Raw genomic sequence first — 14,996 nt, 5'->3', positions numbered from 1 at the left:
TAAGTATGTAAGTTATAGATCACTTCAGCCACCATAAACTTACTCTTCGGCTGACTGCTTCTCTATGTACCAGTTCTGATTAGCTCATATCTCTGTCACTCTGTTCTTCTATCAGCATGCTCCTTGTGTTGCTTTCCCCTCCCCCTCTCAGGGTGCCTCTCGGCAGACTGTACACTAAACTGGAAAAGGCTGATACCAAGTCAAATTCAGGTACTTACTCTGCTTGCATAAAAAAAAATACACCATAGCGCTAAGTGCTTTTTTAAAAATGAGGTGCTTTGAGTAAAATCGGACCTTGCAGGAAAAAATATATTCAACTTTACCCCCATCTTCCTCCACGGGCCCTTAGTGATGGCGACACCTTGCTGCTCCCTGGGAAATGCTGGGCATACCAAATCTCATCAGAAGAGGCTCTTGCTATGTACTGGAGTGTTTTTCTCAGAAGGCTAGGGACATTATGCTTAGCAATGCAGAAAATCGGGGCTGAGGAAAGTATATAGTCTGACTTTAGGGCTGAAACTAATCATTTTCATAAACGATTAGTTGGCCGTTTTGTTTTGTTTTTTTTGATCGCTTAATTGGATTAAAAAAATTCAATAAATACTATTCTTAATCTAAAATGAAATACACAACTGCAGTGTTACAAAGTTTACTTCAGAATAAAACTTGCATGCACAGTTTTTTGCAATTGCACTGCACTGGAGCGCACAGTATTGCGGTATCATGCGTTCCAGTGCGGGCCATCACACTGGGTAGGAGGCACGTTTGGGGTGCCATTGAAATGAATGGCACTGCAATGTACCTCCCGCAGCAGATTTTCAGGCTGAAACCAAAAATTACTTTTTTCCCACCTTTTTATTATTTTTTATAATAATTGTAGAGCTGCAGCTAACGATTATTTTCAAAATCGATTAGTTAGCCGATTATTAAGTTCGATTAATCGGTTAATCGGATAAACAATAAAATAAAGTTTAAAAAATGGCTCCAGTGATGGACTACTAGTTTGTATTGAGGTTGTATGCGAGCGGGTCTGGCAGCGGCGAGCGTGAGGTGGGGAGGAGGTGCAGCGCACAGCGTGTGGAGCTGTGAACAGGGCCAACTGATCGGAAGCCGATTAATCGATTATTGAAAAAGTTGACAACTTTTTCAATAATCGATTATAATCGATTATGTCGATTAGTTGTTGCAGCCCTAAATAATTGTATTATAAGCAGACGGCGCTTGATTAGCTTCAGCCGAGGAATGACAGCTGCCAGTGGCAAGATTCTGCAGATGAATGTAAATACAGCAGGTAGTGGGCGGGTGCAATAGCCAGCCTGCTATTGGCCATTTCAAATTTTTTACCTACCCACTGCTTGCTGTGCCCTCCTCCCAGCATGGAGGAGAGAGCTAGGTGATCTAACCAACTAATCGATCATTATCAATCGATTCGTTGGCTCCAGCCCTATCTGACCTTTTACTTTTAAAGGTACATTTTTCTACTAGGCATAATTTTTCCCTGAGCATTTTACTGCAAGGTCCGCTATAATGCCTATTCATTGCAGGAAAAGCGTGTGTGTGCGCATTTGTATAACAGAAGAGTGAATACCAGCTTATGGGTTGCCTTACTTGATCTGTTGCTTTATCTCGTATACAATAACTGCACCACTATGCAATTTTGGAGCAATTCTAATTCTACCTCCTAATTGCTCCGGGGTGCAGAGAACCTGGCACCCCCATTATCAAGTCATCCAGCCCTGTGATAGTCTCACCTGGAGGAACATAAATATAAACTTTTTGTTAGTAGTATAAGGTGTGAACCATTTCTAGGAGATGTATATTTCCAATTACATAAGAGACCTGCTGTGAGGCCTACTGTACTTTTTAATATATAATCTATCCAGGCTGTGCGTATATCGAATCATTGGCAACATATTTTTCTGTTTGGAGTTTGATGTTCTTTCATTTTACCTTGGGGAAGCTTATTATCCTGACAATGCTTGTTGCCATGGCGAAATGTTCTTTCCTTCCTTCCTATTTGACTGCGCAATAAATAGACTAGCCTGTTGAGTATGAAGTCTTCAGAGACCAGAAAACTTCAACTCTCAGTGAGCACCTTTTATTTTTATTTTAGAAGTACACCAATTATTGAAGAATGGGGTTTCTTGCAAACAAATGTGATCACTTTTATTTTTTTATGTTCATTCTTTGTTTGGTGGCACCATAATTAACACTGTTGTTTCGCACCCAAATTTAATTTTCACAGGGACACTATGTTCATGCAGCTTGTATTTTCTTCCCGTCTTTGTTTGCCCCTATTATCCATATATACTGGTAGGTTCATTGGCTTACGCCAAAAGTGTGTGTGTGTGTGTGTGTGTGTGTGTCTTTTAGAGAAATTTGGATTTTGAGTCTGAGACTAATGTGTGGTTTAGCGATCTTACCAAAGCCCTGCAAAAATAAGTGTCAGAGTGAAAAGCTAAATACACATTTCAGGTGCATGTATTGTAAATGTTCTCGTACACTTACTGACTGTCACACTGCATAGTCGGTGGGATCATTCTGTTTCCTGGTTCATCTTTACAGCTTCCTAGGTCACACCTTCTGTTCATTTAACAGAGGTAATGATCCTAACTCATTTTTCGGTAAACTGACTAGAAGTAGAGAGGGGACAGTGGAAGCTTCAGGGCAGGTTCACACCATTTTCCGGAGCAGATCTGGTCTGGAAAATGGTGTGAACCTGCCGCAGTTCCAGTGCATTCCAGACCAGACAAAATGAGACATGCAGTATTTTTCTGGTCTGGGACTGACTGCACTGGTGTGAACAGAGGCCAGAAATAACATAGGGATGCATTTTGGGTCCGGAAATAATTTGGTCTGGTCTTGAGATGATCTGAATGTGTGAACGGGCCCTCAGTGTTAAAACTGCATGGCTGTGTAGTGTGGCGCATATATGTGAATCACAAGTTCACGTGTATTTATTATTATTATACAGGATTTATAAAGCACCTACAGTTTGCGCAGCGCTTTGAAATATAAGGAAGACATTACAATCGCAATACAATTCAAGACAAGATGGTAAGGAGGGCCCTGCCCCTGAGGGCTTACAGTCTAAAAGGGAGGGGCAAGTGATACTTGAGGCGGTAGCTGTGTGGGGATGAATTGCTTGAGAATGTGACGGTTGAGCAGTTAGGTTGAGGTGGGATAGGCTTCCCTGAAGAGGTGAGTCTTCAAGGTATTCCTAAAGGCAGTCAAGGTGGGAGACAGACAGACAGGTTGGGGTAAAGAGTTCCAGAGGATGGGAGAGACTCTAGTGAAGTCCTGGAGGCGAGTATGGGAGGAAATGACAAGGGCGCAGGAAAGCAGGAGGTCTTGGGAAGGGCGGAGTGGACGGTTAGGGTGATACTTTGAGACCAGGTTTGAGATATAGCCGGGGACAATGTTGTTGATGGCTTTATAAGTGATTGTTAATATTTTGAATTTTATCCTCTGGGTGAGTGGAAGCCAGTGTAGGGATTGACAGTAGGGTGTTGCAGACACTTTCTACTCAGCTGTTCTAGTTTCAGTCTTTAGTTCTGCTTTAAATGTAAAGGAGCCTGGTAACATATACACCTCTAAAAATAAATAGAAATCATATATAAAACATTTATTTTATTTTTTTTAGTTTTGGATTGAGTAAGGGAGGGTTGTAACTCATGTCAGTTTTTTCCCCCCCCCATCTTTGTCCCATTTCCTTTTGCTTCTGTCTGAAAGCCACAACTGGAAGTGAAAGAATCTCTCCAAATCCCTGGTGGTTAGCAGGGTCACCAGAACTAAGTGTCCTCATTGGAACATTTCCCATCTAGAACTGTTCTGGCGATAACTCAAAATTTGAGGTTTTTCTTTTCACTTTCAGTGATAAGTCACCAGGAAAGATAGAGAGATTGACTCTTCCTAAAGGGGACACAGACAGCAATAAAAACCTGACCGATGTTCTTATCCCTAAAATGTTTAAAGACACCTGTCCCTGGCTTCTTGGTAATTCCTGGTGGGTCACTGTCTCCTTTAGGGTTAGGGGCTGCACTCTGTGTATTATGTAGAGTACTAAAAATACATTATCAATAAATTCATTAATATAGTAAAATAGGGTATCTGTTAATTTGGGCTAAAAAAAACCTTTACCTAATAACTGGCTCACAAGGGTTCAGCTGAAATCTTAACTGTACCCAAAGCTTTTTGGTTGGTTGGTTTGGATGGCGCCAGTGTTTGATGCCTTTTGCATATAGTGGTGTGGAGGTTCCACTAGGGGGGCAGCAATACCCTAATGTCAGTATCATTGGCTTCCCAGCAGATATCCATCTGCATATATGGGGAATGTTTTCCTGAGATAGAAACCTGGGTGCATGATCATGTACCTTGTGATCACGATTAGGTCCTCTACACAGGTATCAAAATGGCTGCTTCATGCATGTTTTTTAAATCAACCGAGTATCCTGAGTCTAGGTACATATAGCGTGTATTGTACCAATCCGCTCAGGACCCTCAAGCACTGTAAAGTTTTAAAGTGCATTGATTTCTCAAACATTACAACAAACACACTAAAGTTAGCTTTCATTTTGTTTCTAAGGGCCAGCTCACCCTATAGTGTTGTAGTGCACTGCACTCTAGGGGTGCTTTTGCGATGTCATTCATCTTGCTTGGCACACCAATGCAGCTTCTGGTGGGCAGTACTGCAGTAGTTTGAGTTGCTGTGTGTTGAAAAAAAAGTGCATGCATTCTATTGTGGTAGTGTGCACTGCAACGCATGCCAGCTGGGAGATGCATAGGAGTGCCATTAAGAATGAATGGTAATGTCCATGCACCAACACACCTAGCGTGCAGTGTATTGGAGTGTGTGATAGCACATGCTAAATGCATGGACACCTTTAGCCTTTAGCATAACGTTATAGTGTGACCAGGCCTAGAATAGCTCAGAAGCATCTCCTGCTTGGTTACATTAATGGGCTGGCAGCCTGTTACCATCCGCTTTCCATAGAAAATAAAACTAAGATTTCTTTGCCTCCTATGGTGAAAATCATTTCTGCATAATGCTTATAGCTACAGAGGTAAACAAGGAGTCGCTCACTTACTGCTTGTTTAGGATGTGAATACTTTAGCGTGCGTAGTCTAGGCTCGGGTTCACTGAAAAACTTCATCTTCTCCAGCTGTGAGCTCTGAAGTTTTGCTTTTCCTGTCTTTGTGAATGCTTATGCCTTCATACATATTGGGTGCTGACGCATTATTGATCTTGCATTGAGGCATGCTGTGAATAAGACATTGTTATCTGCTATTGGTCACAGTAGGCTCAGTGTGACCCTGTTTAATGTCATTCAGTAAACCTAAAGCCACGAAGTCTGAGTTAAATGCCAAAATGCTATGTTCATGCTTATTGTTTAAAAAAGGTTTCTGAATGCTTTTAATAGCTCTTTATATTTGTAGTAATTTGTATTTTAGGTTTGTTAGAGATTGATATAGTGACCTTTTTCTTGGCATCACAGATGGGAGTTCTATATAGAACGGGTTCTTTGTGGGTATTCGGATGTGTAGAAGGGCGCTTGTCTTTAGCTTGCATAGACTAAATGATCTTTTTGTCTGTTCCATTTGTGAAGCTTACCCCAGAATTATAAGAAGCTTTTTACTTATTCTGATGTCATTCCAGAAGAACAGATTCTTCTTTTATCTGTAATGTTATGGGAAAAATTGCTGTTGAAAGTTGTTCTCATTTTCTACCTGTAAACTGTATTGTGTGTTCTGCAATGATCTTAAATGACACTTTCCCCCATTCTAATTTATTCATTTTAGGCTAGGTTCACACCTGCACTACAGCGCACAACACCTGGGACCGCGCGGTCCTGCACAATGTAGGCAGCGATTGCTGTGTGGCCCCATTGATTTCAATGGGGTGACATCCGCGTGGCAATCGCAGAAAAAGGTACAAGTACCTTTTTTTTTTTTTTGTGATACGCGCGGCTATTTTAGCATGGGCGGGAAACAGTGCGTTTCACGCGGCGCGACTGGGGTGCCATTAAAAAATGGCGTGAACCTAGCCTGACTGTGTCCTGGCCCCATCTTCTCCAGATGTTGATTAGTTCCCGTAACATTTGGAACCTCTCACCCCAATACAGCTTGACATGGATGCGACATATCACACACGTGCAACATTTCGGGGTCACACAGGATCCCCTTCCTCAGGCAAGGGGGTCCTGTGTGACCCCGCAACATTGCATGTGTGATATGTCGCATGCACGTCAATAAAGACTCATCGTATCTGTAATTGGAGTGCTGGTGTTCCTATCATATATCATGTGACTGTGCCATCCGTCGACCCCCTTTGCACCCACCTGCTCATTCTTGGATTAAGCGGTCAGGAGTGTGATGGGTATATGGACTTCTCATTGAAACATGTTCAGGCAGAGGTTCTGATTCTTACCTACTCTGTCTAAAACTAAAAAAAAAACTGCTTTGTCCAGATAATCACTTTTAAAGCTTCTTTTGTACTGTGATGGCTCTGAATGGTGCCATTCTGTGTATGTTGCAGTACAAATTCAGATACCAGCTGAGTGTTCCAAGTTGCTTGTAGAGCTGCTTCTGCCAGTCCCGCAGTCTATGTTTAAGATGTATGTAACCACCCCAAGAGTGATTATTGTGCTGAGAACTCATTTTGTCTTTATTACTAGCTGCACGGTTATGTAGAAGTGCTCTGTAATAAAGCATGTTGGTGAATTGTGACTGGTCATTTATCAATCCCCTAATAATGCCTCATTCTGCATTTTCTCTATAACAGTGGCTGCAGCTCAGGCACTTGCTGATGAACGAAGAAGCCAGGTTGGCTCCAGTCCCATTCCCGTCCATTCCACAGTAAGTGGAAAGACAACTAAGCCAGGTAATCTTCATTTCTCATAAAACATTTTACAAGGAATCAAATAACTCTCTGCATTAAGTGATCCCAATTGTTTCTGTTTTTTACAGTAATTGATGGCTCAGCTTTAAGAACCGATGAGAGACAAAGATTAGCCCGGGAACGCAGGGAAGAGAGAGAGAGGTTAAATGGTATGTTTTAGTTTGTACAGCAGTGGTGTGTGTTTGTTTGAGACAGCATGACAAAAACAAAAAATATATACAATTTCCTTTTTTATGTGTCTACTGCATATACTGTATACACCATTACTAAGAATGGGATGTAGCTTTCACAGTAATGCTCATGCGCAGCACGTTGAAATACGCCATTGTATGCGGTTTATTGTAATAAGGATCTTGTATATGTGCATCCTAATAGTCTATATATCTGTACATAAGCTGTGTGTCTATATAGTTTTGGTTTTTAGAATGCAATTTTATTTTCGTATATTATTGGCACAAAGGGGCTAACGGCTACATTTTATTGAGCCATCAGGGGTTTGAACTAAAGTTCCTCTGCTTGTTTCAGAAGCAGGCTGATCTTTCCTGGAGAGCCCGGTAAAACCCTTTCTGCTCCTAGCCTGCCTCGGTTGCTAGTGTCCTTTGGTGATGGACACCTCCTGTCTGCTCTGAAAGAAGTACATTTTTTTCATCTAATAAGTTTGCACTAAGCTGCTCACAGCTACTGCGGTACCTCTTAGCAACTGTCCAGAATAGTTTTCTCCTCAGATGAGCCTTGGAGGGCTGTAGGGGCCCATATTTCATGTGCTTAGTGCACTGACTGGATCCTGCGAGTCACCTTGGCACTTCGGCCCTGTTCACACCAAGGCGACAGCGTTTTAGTGCAGATTACACACGGTTTTTTCTTGCACGCGTTTTCCGTGCGTTTCTACTTGTATACTAAGTTGTGCGTTTTTGTAAGCAGATCTGTGACATATTGCTGTAAATGGGAAATGCAAAATATTGATGTAGCACATTTCCTAGCGGTTTCTATTGAGTCTATGTGAACAAATTTCTGCCCCAGAAAAAAAGCTCATGCAGTTTTTCTGTTGACAGGCGTTTTTTTTTACTCGCGCCTCTACTTTTAGGTGTGATTGAGGGCTTCAGGAATACATGGTGTTTTTTGTTTTTTTTTTGCTGTGCGTTTCAGCGCGCACAAATACACGCAACAAAATGCCATAGTGTGAACGGAGCCTTAGTACAGAGCATGCAGTTTCCACAGAGTGTTGTACTGTTCTAGGGCCATAATCCATCTTAGTGGAGCCCTTTCTCTACAAAGCCCTTAGGGGTTATGCCTGCCAGGAGGGCAAAGACTGCCTGTATGGGCTCTACCTGCATTAATGCCTATTCAGTTCTGTACTGTAGGTCTGCTGCAGGGGCTCTCTAGTTCACCCCACTGGTAAATTACCCTTGGTTCAGGCCTTATTCTACACTAAGCCTGCTCAGGCCTTATTCTACACTAAGCCTGCTCCTCCTCTCTTCAGGGTTGGTGGGAACTTGGTCAACTGCGATGCCTTGTGTGCGGGAAGCGCTTCTTCATGGAAACGCAACTTAATTTCTTCTGTCGCACGTCTTATGGCATGGGCACCACACTCTGCATACTGTCTAGGGCAGTGGTGGTGAACCTTGGCACTCCAGCTGTGCCAAAACTACAAATCCCAAGATGCATCTGCCTCTGGGAGTTATGTATGTGGCTGCCAGAGCCTTGCAATGCCTCATGGGACTTGTAGTTCCAAAACAGCTGGAGTGCCAAGGTTCGCCATCACTGGTCTAGGGCCATGCCAAGCCAAAACTACACCACACAGGGCCCTTCCACACTCTCCTGCTCGTTGGGCATAATATTGCTTATGCCTCAGGTGTCTGAGCACAGCTGCCTATGACCTCCTTCTGCCTATGACCTCCTTCTGCCTTACAGCAGTATGAGTACGATATTACCTACTGGTCATATGGCAGCCTATGTGGATGTAAGAATTGCTCCTGGTCAATTTTCCCGTTTTCATGTGCTGGTAATATGTCGATCTCTGATGACCTGGTCACAGAATGGCCAGACTGCTGGGGAAGTAAATGGACCCCCTCACCTTTCCCCCAGTTTACCTCTGACCTTACTCTTATTTTGCACTCCCTGAAGGAGATAATTAAGGGCTACTTCCAGTTCTGTGACCACGGAAGAGGACCTGTCTCTTGACATCACTCCTAAGCTCAAGGACACCATTCTGTCCTTGTGTACAGAATTGTTTATAGTTAGAGCCATCTGCGTTGGCCTAGCCAAAGGTCACTAGAGTGGGTTCTCTAAAAATGCCCAATCCTGCTAAAACCTTCCGTGTATACTCACTTTTGCAGCCAGTGTGGTATGGTAACTGAGATTACCCTGAAAAGGTTTTTTTCTCAAGCACCTTTTAGCCATTGTTGCAGTCTTGTACTGCTTGCTACAAAACTGAGGCAGGCTGGGAGTGGGAGGGGATTACGCAGGGATGTCCTTTAAAAGCCTTGATTTGCCAGTGTTTGCCCATTTACCCATTGGCTTCAGAATAAACTTTGTCATATGTCCTGTGATCTACTCAAAGTAATGGATTTTACAGGTAAAACGGAATTCTTTCCGTCCAAGAGGAACGACTTCAAGAATATCTAGTTGCCTTCCTATGGTTTAAACATAAACTTGTTTGCTTCCAAGAGCAACCATCATAGAGTTGTGAAGGTGGTTGGATTATGCTTGCAGAACACATTTAATTTTAAAGTATTTAAACATACTTTAACCTCTGCTGGCCTATTTAATAGGTTCAAAAAGCATTCAAGTTTGAACTTTCTGCTGTAACGGATTGTTCACACCAATGCGCATTGCAGTTGCACACCATGCATGTGTAGTAGCACCTGCGACATGCTGCAAAAGCAATGTCGCATGCACTAAATTGTGTGTGCGCGCAAACTCTATGGACACCAATGAGGACACAGAATAACAACAAAGGTAGTGAGAAACAGGATGGGGAATTGGAGTGCCCAACTGTAGCTTCTGAAAGCAGAACTAGAAGTGGTGATTGGTCCCCGAGTAGGTAAAGCATTTTGTGTACAGGAACCCTCCAGTATTACTGACAGGAAAACAAGCGATGTTCTACAAAAGAGTGGGGGAGTGCAACGTTGGGGAGGAGAGCAGAGGGGGCAGATAGGAATATGCTCACTGAGGGTGTAAAGCTGAATGCATACAAGAACCTTCCAGTTTTGTCTTAGCAGCGTTTATTGTGTTTTTGTTTTTTCCTTTTAATACAGCTGCCAAAGAAAAAGAATTAATTGAAAAAGAAAAGAAATCTAAACTGCAATATGAGAAACAAATGGAGGAAAAGCAGAAGAAGCTTGAAGAACAGAAAAATAAGGATGAGCAGAAGAGGACAGCAGCTGAAGAAAAGCGAAAACAGAAGCTAAATGAAGAAAAGGTTGTTGTGTTTTTCTATATCAGGGGTAGGCAACCGTAGCATTCCAGCTGTGGTAGAACTACAACCCCATGAGACATTGCAAGATTGACTGCAGTAAGCATGACTCCTGGAGGCAGAGGCATGATGGGATTTGTTTCACAACAGCTGGGGATGCCAAAGTTGCCCACCCCTGTTCTAAATCGTAGCTGAAATATACTCCTATGAAGTCAATCTAACGGTTTTCTTTTTTTTGTGTTAGCCAGGGCGCTGTATCGTGGTGATTTAGAAAAAAAAAAACTGTTTTCCCCACAGTCCCAATTTGTTCCTTAACCTGGTCTGCTGAGGTGTTGCACTTGGTAATAGCTGTCAACAGCTTTTTCAATGTGGGCTCTGGGGAGGAAGAATTTGTGTTGACTTACCACAGCCTATTTCCACAGAAATTAGCAGCAATATTTATTTGGAAATATTTGGTCACTGGAATTGGTGCATCAGGTGGTCCCCCTCACTTGCTATGGCCAGACTAATTTTTAGATCGTAAAATTGCAATATTCAAACGACATTCAAAAGAAAAAATTTCATTGCATTTCTTGGGCATAGTTCAGCTGCCAGAGACATCTGCTTGTATGTGGGTATGTTGCAGAGTTTTCTGATCTGTGGAACATAAACAAGAACACAGCAGAAATGTATCTCGCTTCTACATGCTTCCTTACCATTTGTTAAGAAATGTGTCATTTGTTAATGGCCAGCGGCAATATTTTGCTTTATTCTGGCTTTGAAGTATGTCAATGTCAGGTAATATTTTTTTAGTGTAGTTTAAATTGTTGACTTCTTCCTTTTAAATAGTCACTTTGCCGTTTATGCTAGTCCTCTTTCATCAATACCCTGAGTAGTTGACTCAAAACAGAGATAAGGACTTCTGACTTATCCACCTGCATACAGCCAGCCATCGAACATTCAGCATGTAAGCAATGGCATCCCCTGAATTTCTGCTATGACAGATTTATGTAAAAGCTGTGCTAACCTCTCGAGGATAGACCTTTCGATGTATGGCCCTGTACTGGACAGGAAAAGGCTGCTGCATATATTTGCAATTTCATAATTCTAACATCTCCCATAAGATTTCCCTAGCATTTTTTAAATGAGGTTCCCTTTGCCATCTAGTGTATTTCAGCACAGGCAAATCTTGGTTTAGTGAGTAACCTGTCAATCTTTTGCTGGTTGTGAACTTATCGGAGCAGTCTGCCACTCTTTACCACAGCCATTTTAAATAAAATAAAGATCCAGATTACATCGGAAAAGGAAATGAACAGCACAAAAAAGTAATGTGTGAAGGAAATTAACTTGGCTATTTAACTCGCAGAAACCAATTCAACCTTCAAACATAGTTCTGGTCCTAGCAGTGCAGGTACTGTGTTGCATTGCTGCGGTTTTGGCAGTCTGTGTACTGTAGGATGTGTATGGTTCTACAGAGATCACGTTATCCAACCTGTTGGTTGGTGTAGGGCCCAGGATGTAGTGAAGGGAGGAATTCCCTTTGTCACGGGTCACATGATGCAGAGCCAAGTGAGAAGTCTAGGAAAGTTTCTACTTCTATTCTTCATGGTCATGTGCTGATCAGGTCTGAGTAAGTGCCTAGGATGGGAAAGCAAAGGGGGCCCGCCCAGTAAGTGCCTCTGGGGGTCACCTTCAGCTTTTGGGCCGCAGCTTCTCAGGAGGGTTATAAACTAACGGAACCTAATATAACTTGTATAAGTTTTATGTTTCTTAGACAAGGATGATTAGGTGCATATTCTGAGCTTCTTAACCTTTTTTCAGTCATGGCACCCTTAAAAAGTATGCAAAATCTCAAGACACTCCAGTCCAAAATGTAAACAAAAAATAAACACATGGTCCTTTCAAAGTACATACCAAACCTTTGAATTAGACATGGTCTGGTATGGATTTTGAACCTTAAGATGATATTGCTTCAGTACTATTTGTGTATGAGGGAGGTTCTGCTTTAGTTTTGTGCAGTGACAATGAAGAGAAAATGTTGTAGATTTTAGATGTTGAAGTTACATGGTATATTGCAACCAGATAACTTTCTTGTTTTAGGAACGCCGAGAGGCAACCTTACGACGTACTCTTGAACGCAGTAGCCAGTTAGACCAGAGGCAGAAACGGTGGTCATGGGGCGGGTCAGGAGATGGAGATAAATCCAGTAAGTATGGTTATTTATTTTTTTATATTAGGGCTGGTAATGATTAAAAATTTCCTGTTCGATTAATCAAATTTTTTTTTAATCAATTAATTATAGCGCACATACACATCCAACTACATTGGCCTATACACATACAGCACAGCAATAAAGTAATAAAATGAACAAGGATCACACTAATCCAGCACGTTATTAATCTCACGTGCCCCACTCAATATGGCCCCTGCTTGAGTGGGGCAACTCAGAATAATAACGTGCTGGATTAGTGTGATCCTAGTTTATTTTATTACTTCATTGCTGTGCTGTATGTGTATAGGCCAATGCCAGGGATCCCAAACTGAAATAAGCAATTTCAGGGAGGTGTCCCTCCCCCCCCTGGGCTGGGAGAGAGCACCCCCCTGAAATGATGGCAGATAGCACAGGAAGCAATAGCTTCTTTGCTATCTGCAGACTTTTTTTTTGCAGTTGTCAGAAAAAAAAAAAAAAGGCATAAGAATGCATAGCTAGATTCCTATTGGCTATTTCACTTTGCAATAGCCTATAGCAAACTAGCTATTGCACCTGCCCCCTGCTGCTTTCAATCACCAGAAGAGGACCTGATAGAAAAATTCAGGTCCCCCTCTGCTGATTGACAGCAGCAGTGGGCGGGTGCATTAGCTAGTTTTCTATTGGCTATTGCAAAGTGCAATAGCCAATAGTAATCTAGCTATGCAATCGTATGCCTTTTTTTTTTCTTTTCTGACTGACGGTCAGGCCGCGGCTCCCGATGTCAGAAAAGAAAAAAAAAACAAACGATCCCAGGGAAAGGTTTAATCTGCTCGATTGAGCAGATTAAACCTTTCCGGTAAAAAGTGTGCCCCTCCCGGGCGGCCGGGAGAGTTAGGATGTGTACTCACCGGCCCAAGCAGCTCCATCAGGTAACGGAGGGAAGGGGGGAGGAGTCCAGTGACGTCACGGACATCGACATCACCGGACTCCTCCCCCCTTCCCTTCGTTAGCCGACAGAGCCACTTGTGGAAGGGGGGAGGAGTCCGGTGACGTCGATGTCCGTGACGTCACCGGATCTCCGACGGAAGACCAAATAAATTAACGATTAATCGAGGGATTAATCCTTAATTTCCGCAGCCCTATTTTATATATTTGTTTTCCATCAGTGATCTGTTTTGTGTGTGCCCCTACGATATATTATTTATTTTTTTTAATGTTCTTACTCAGAGTTTTACAGGCAGCTTGGTACCTACTTATGCCTAGTTTAATTTCATAAACCCCTCTTGTGCACCCCAGGAGACAGAACCTGGGAGTGCTTTTTGCTATTTCCGACAAGCAACTCTACATTGTGCATTCTTCATTGTGGATTCCTGCTTGTGTGCCTTACATTGGGGATAGGGCTTGCCAGACCATTTGGCTTCTTCGGAAATTGGAAATATTTCTTTCATTCTTTTTCAGTTATTCTTAATGAAATATTCACTTTAGGACTGCTTACGTAATGTTTCCAAGATATTGCTTTCAGTTACAGTATCACTGCAGGAGTGCCATCATTTGACAGACCTGACGTGTCCACATTCATGTAGAAAAGCAATTAATAGATGTACTTTGAATTTGTCCACTTGTCACTATACTACAAATATGATTTTGTGACTGCCATTTTCAACCCCCATCCCCCATAAAGTGTTTGTTTTTTTCTTCAAACCATATTAATTCTGTTCTGAAGAAGTTTCCTTTGTTTGCTGCTGTTCAACAGTTGTGTGTCACAGCCCATAATCTAACAAGCTTTTCAGTATTTACTTTAACTTTAAAGAGGATTCAGATAAATCACCTTTGCTACATAACAGCTTTGAGGTAAACATGACAAACCAGAGCAATTAAAAATAATTAACATAAAAAAACATCAGCAGAGGTCTTCAGTGAAATCCACACAGATCCAAAGATACAGGTTTCTGTAGTTGTAAGCAAATCTCAAACTATGATATAAACAATTAAACCGAGTCCCACTTCCAGAACCTCCCTAATTTGCTTGTGTGTATGTGGGTGCCTCACTGACCATTAGAGAGGCTTAGGAGCTGGGTCCAAGCTTAGCATTAGAGGTAATGTTGAGATTTCCATTTAACGCAGCTTATCTTTATCTCTGCACACGCTGACCATTTTGACGTTTCAGTAAATGTAGCCTTGACTTATGTCATTTTCATTATATATTTAGTTTGAATTATCCAGGTTTATGAAAGGCCAGCTTTAAAATGTGCTGTTTATTTGATCTGTTAAATATACTGTTGAAATTGTTTTGTTATAAATGTTTTGATAAGTGTTACTGTTGCTCACTTCTCTCTGTGTACTACGGGAGAGGGGGGTGTTCTGTAGTCCCAACTTACATCCTGTCCTGAAGTTGCAACACTTCTCCTTAGTTCAGTACAGCGAGAGAGCATTGTCACCCTAGGATAGGAAATGTGTACTAACAGGACCAGGTAAAAATAAAGAAGGGGGAAAAAGGCTGAAAAAGAACAAAT

The 14,996-nt window shown here is 42.1% G+C and overlaps 1 protein-coding gene across 1 annotated transcript in view; it reads left to right on the top strand.

Annotated features, from left to right (window-relative positions):
• MAP7D3 (MAP7 domain containing 3) overlaps positions 1 to 14,996 on the top strand; it is a 53,655-nt gene that overhangs the window by 13,755 nt on the left and 24,904 nt on the right. Inside the window, exons 2-5 of the mRNA XM_018555058.1 lie at positions 6,782 to 6,880; positions 6,967 to 7,047; positions 10,156 to 10,319; positions 12,393 to 12,498. Of these exons, the coding sequence (XP_018410560.1) occupies positions 6,782 to 6,880; positions 6,967 to 7,047; positions 10,156 to 10,319; positions 12,393 to 12,498 (450 nt within the window). The remainder of the gene's footprint in view (positions 1 to 6,781; positions 6,881 to 6,966; positions 7,048 to 10,155; positions 10,320 to 12,392; positions 12,499 to 14,996) is intronic.

This window comes from Nanorana parkeri, unplaced genomic scaffold (genome assembly GCF_000935625.1).
Source record: "Nanorana parkeri isolate BGI_ZX_2015 unplaced genomic scaffold, ASM93562v1 scaffold182, whole genome shotgun sequence".
Lineage (NCBI taxonomy): Eukaryota > Metazoa > Chordata > Amphibia > Anura > Dicroglossidae > Nanorana > Nanorana parkeri.
This window is presented reverse-complemented; position numbering and strand designations above follow the sequence as displayed.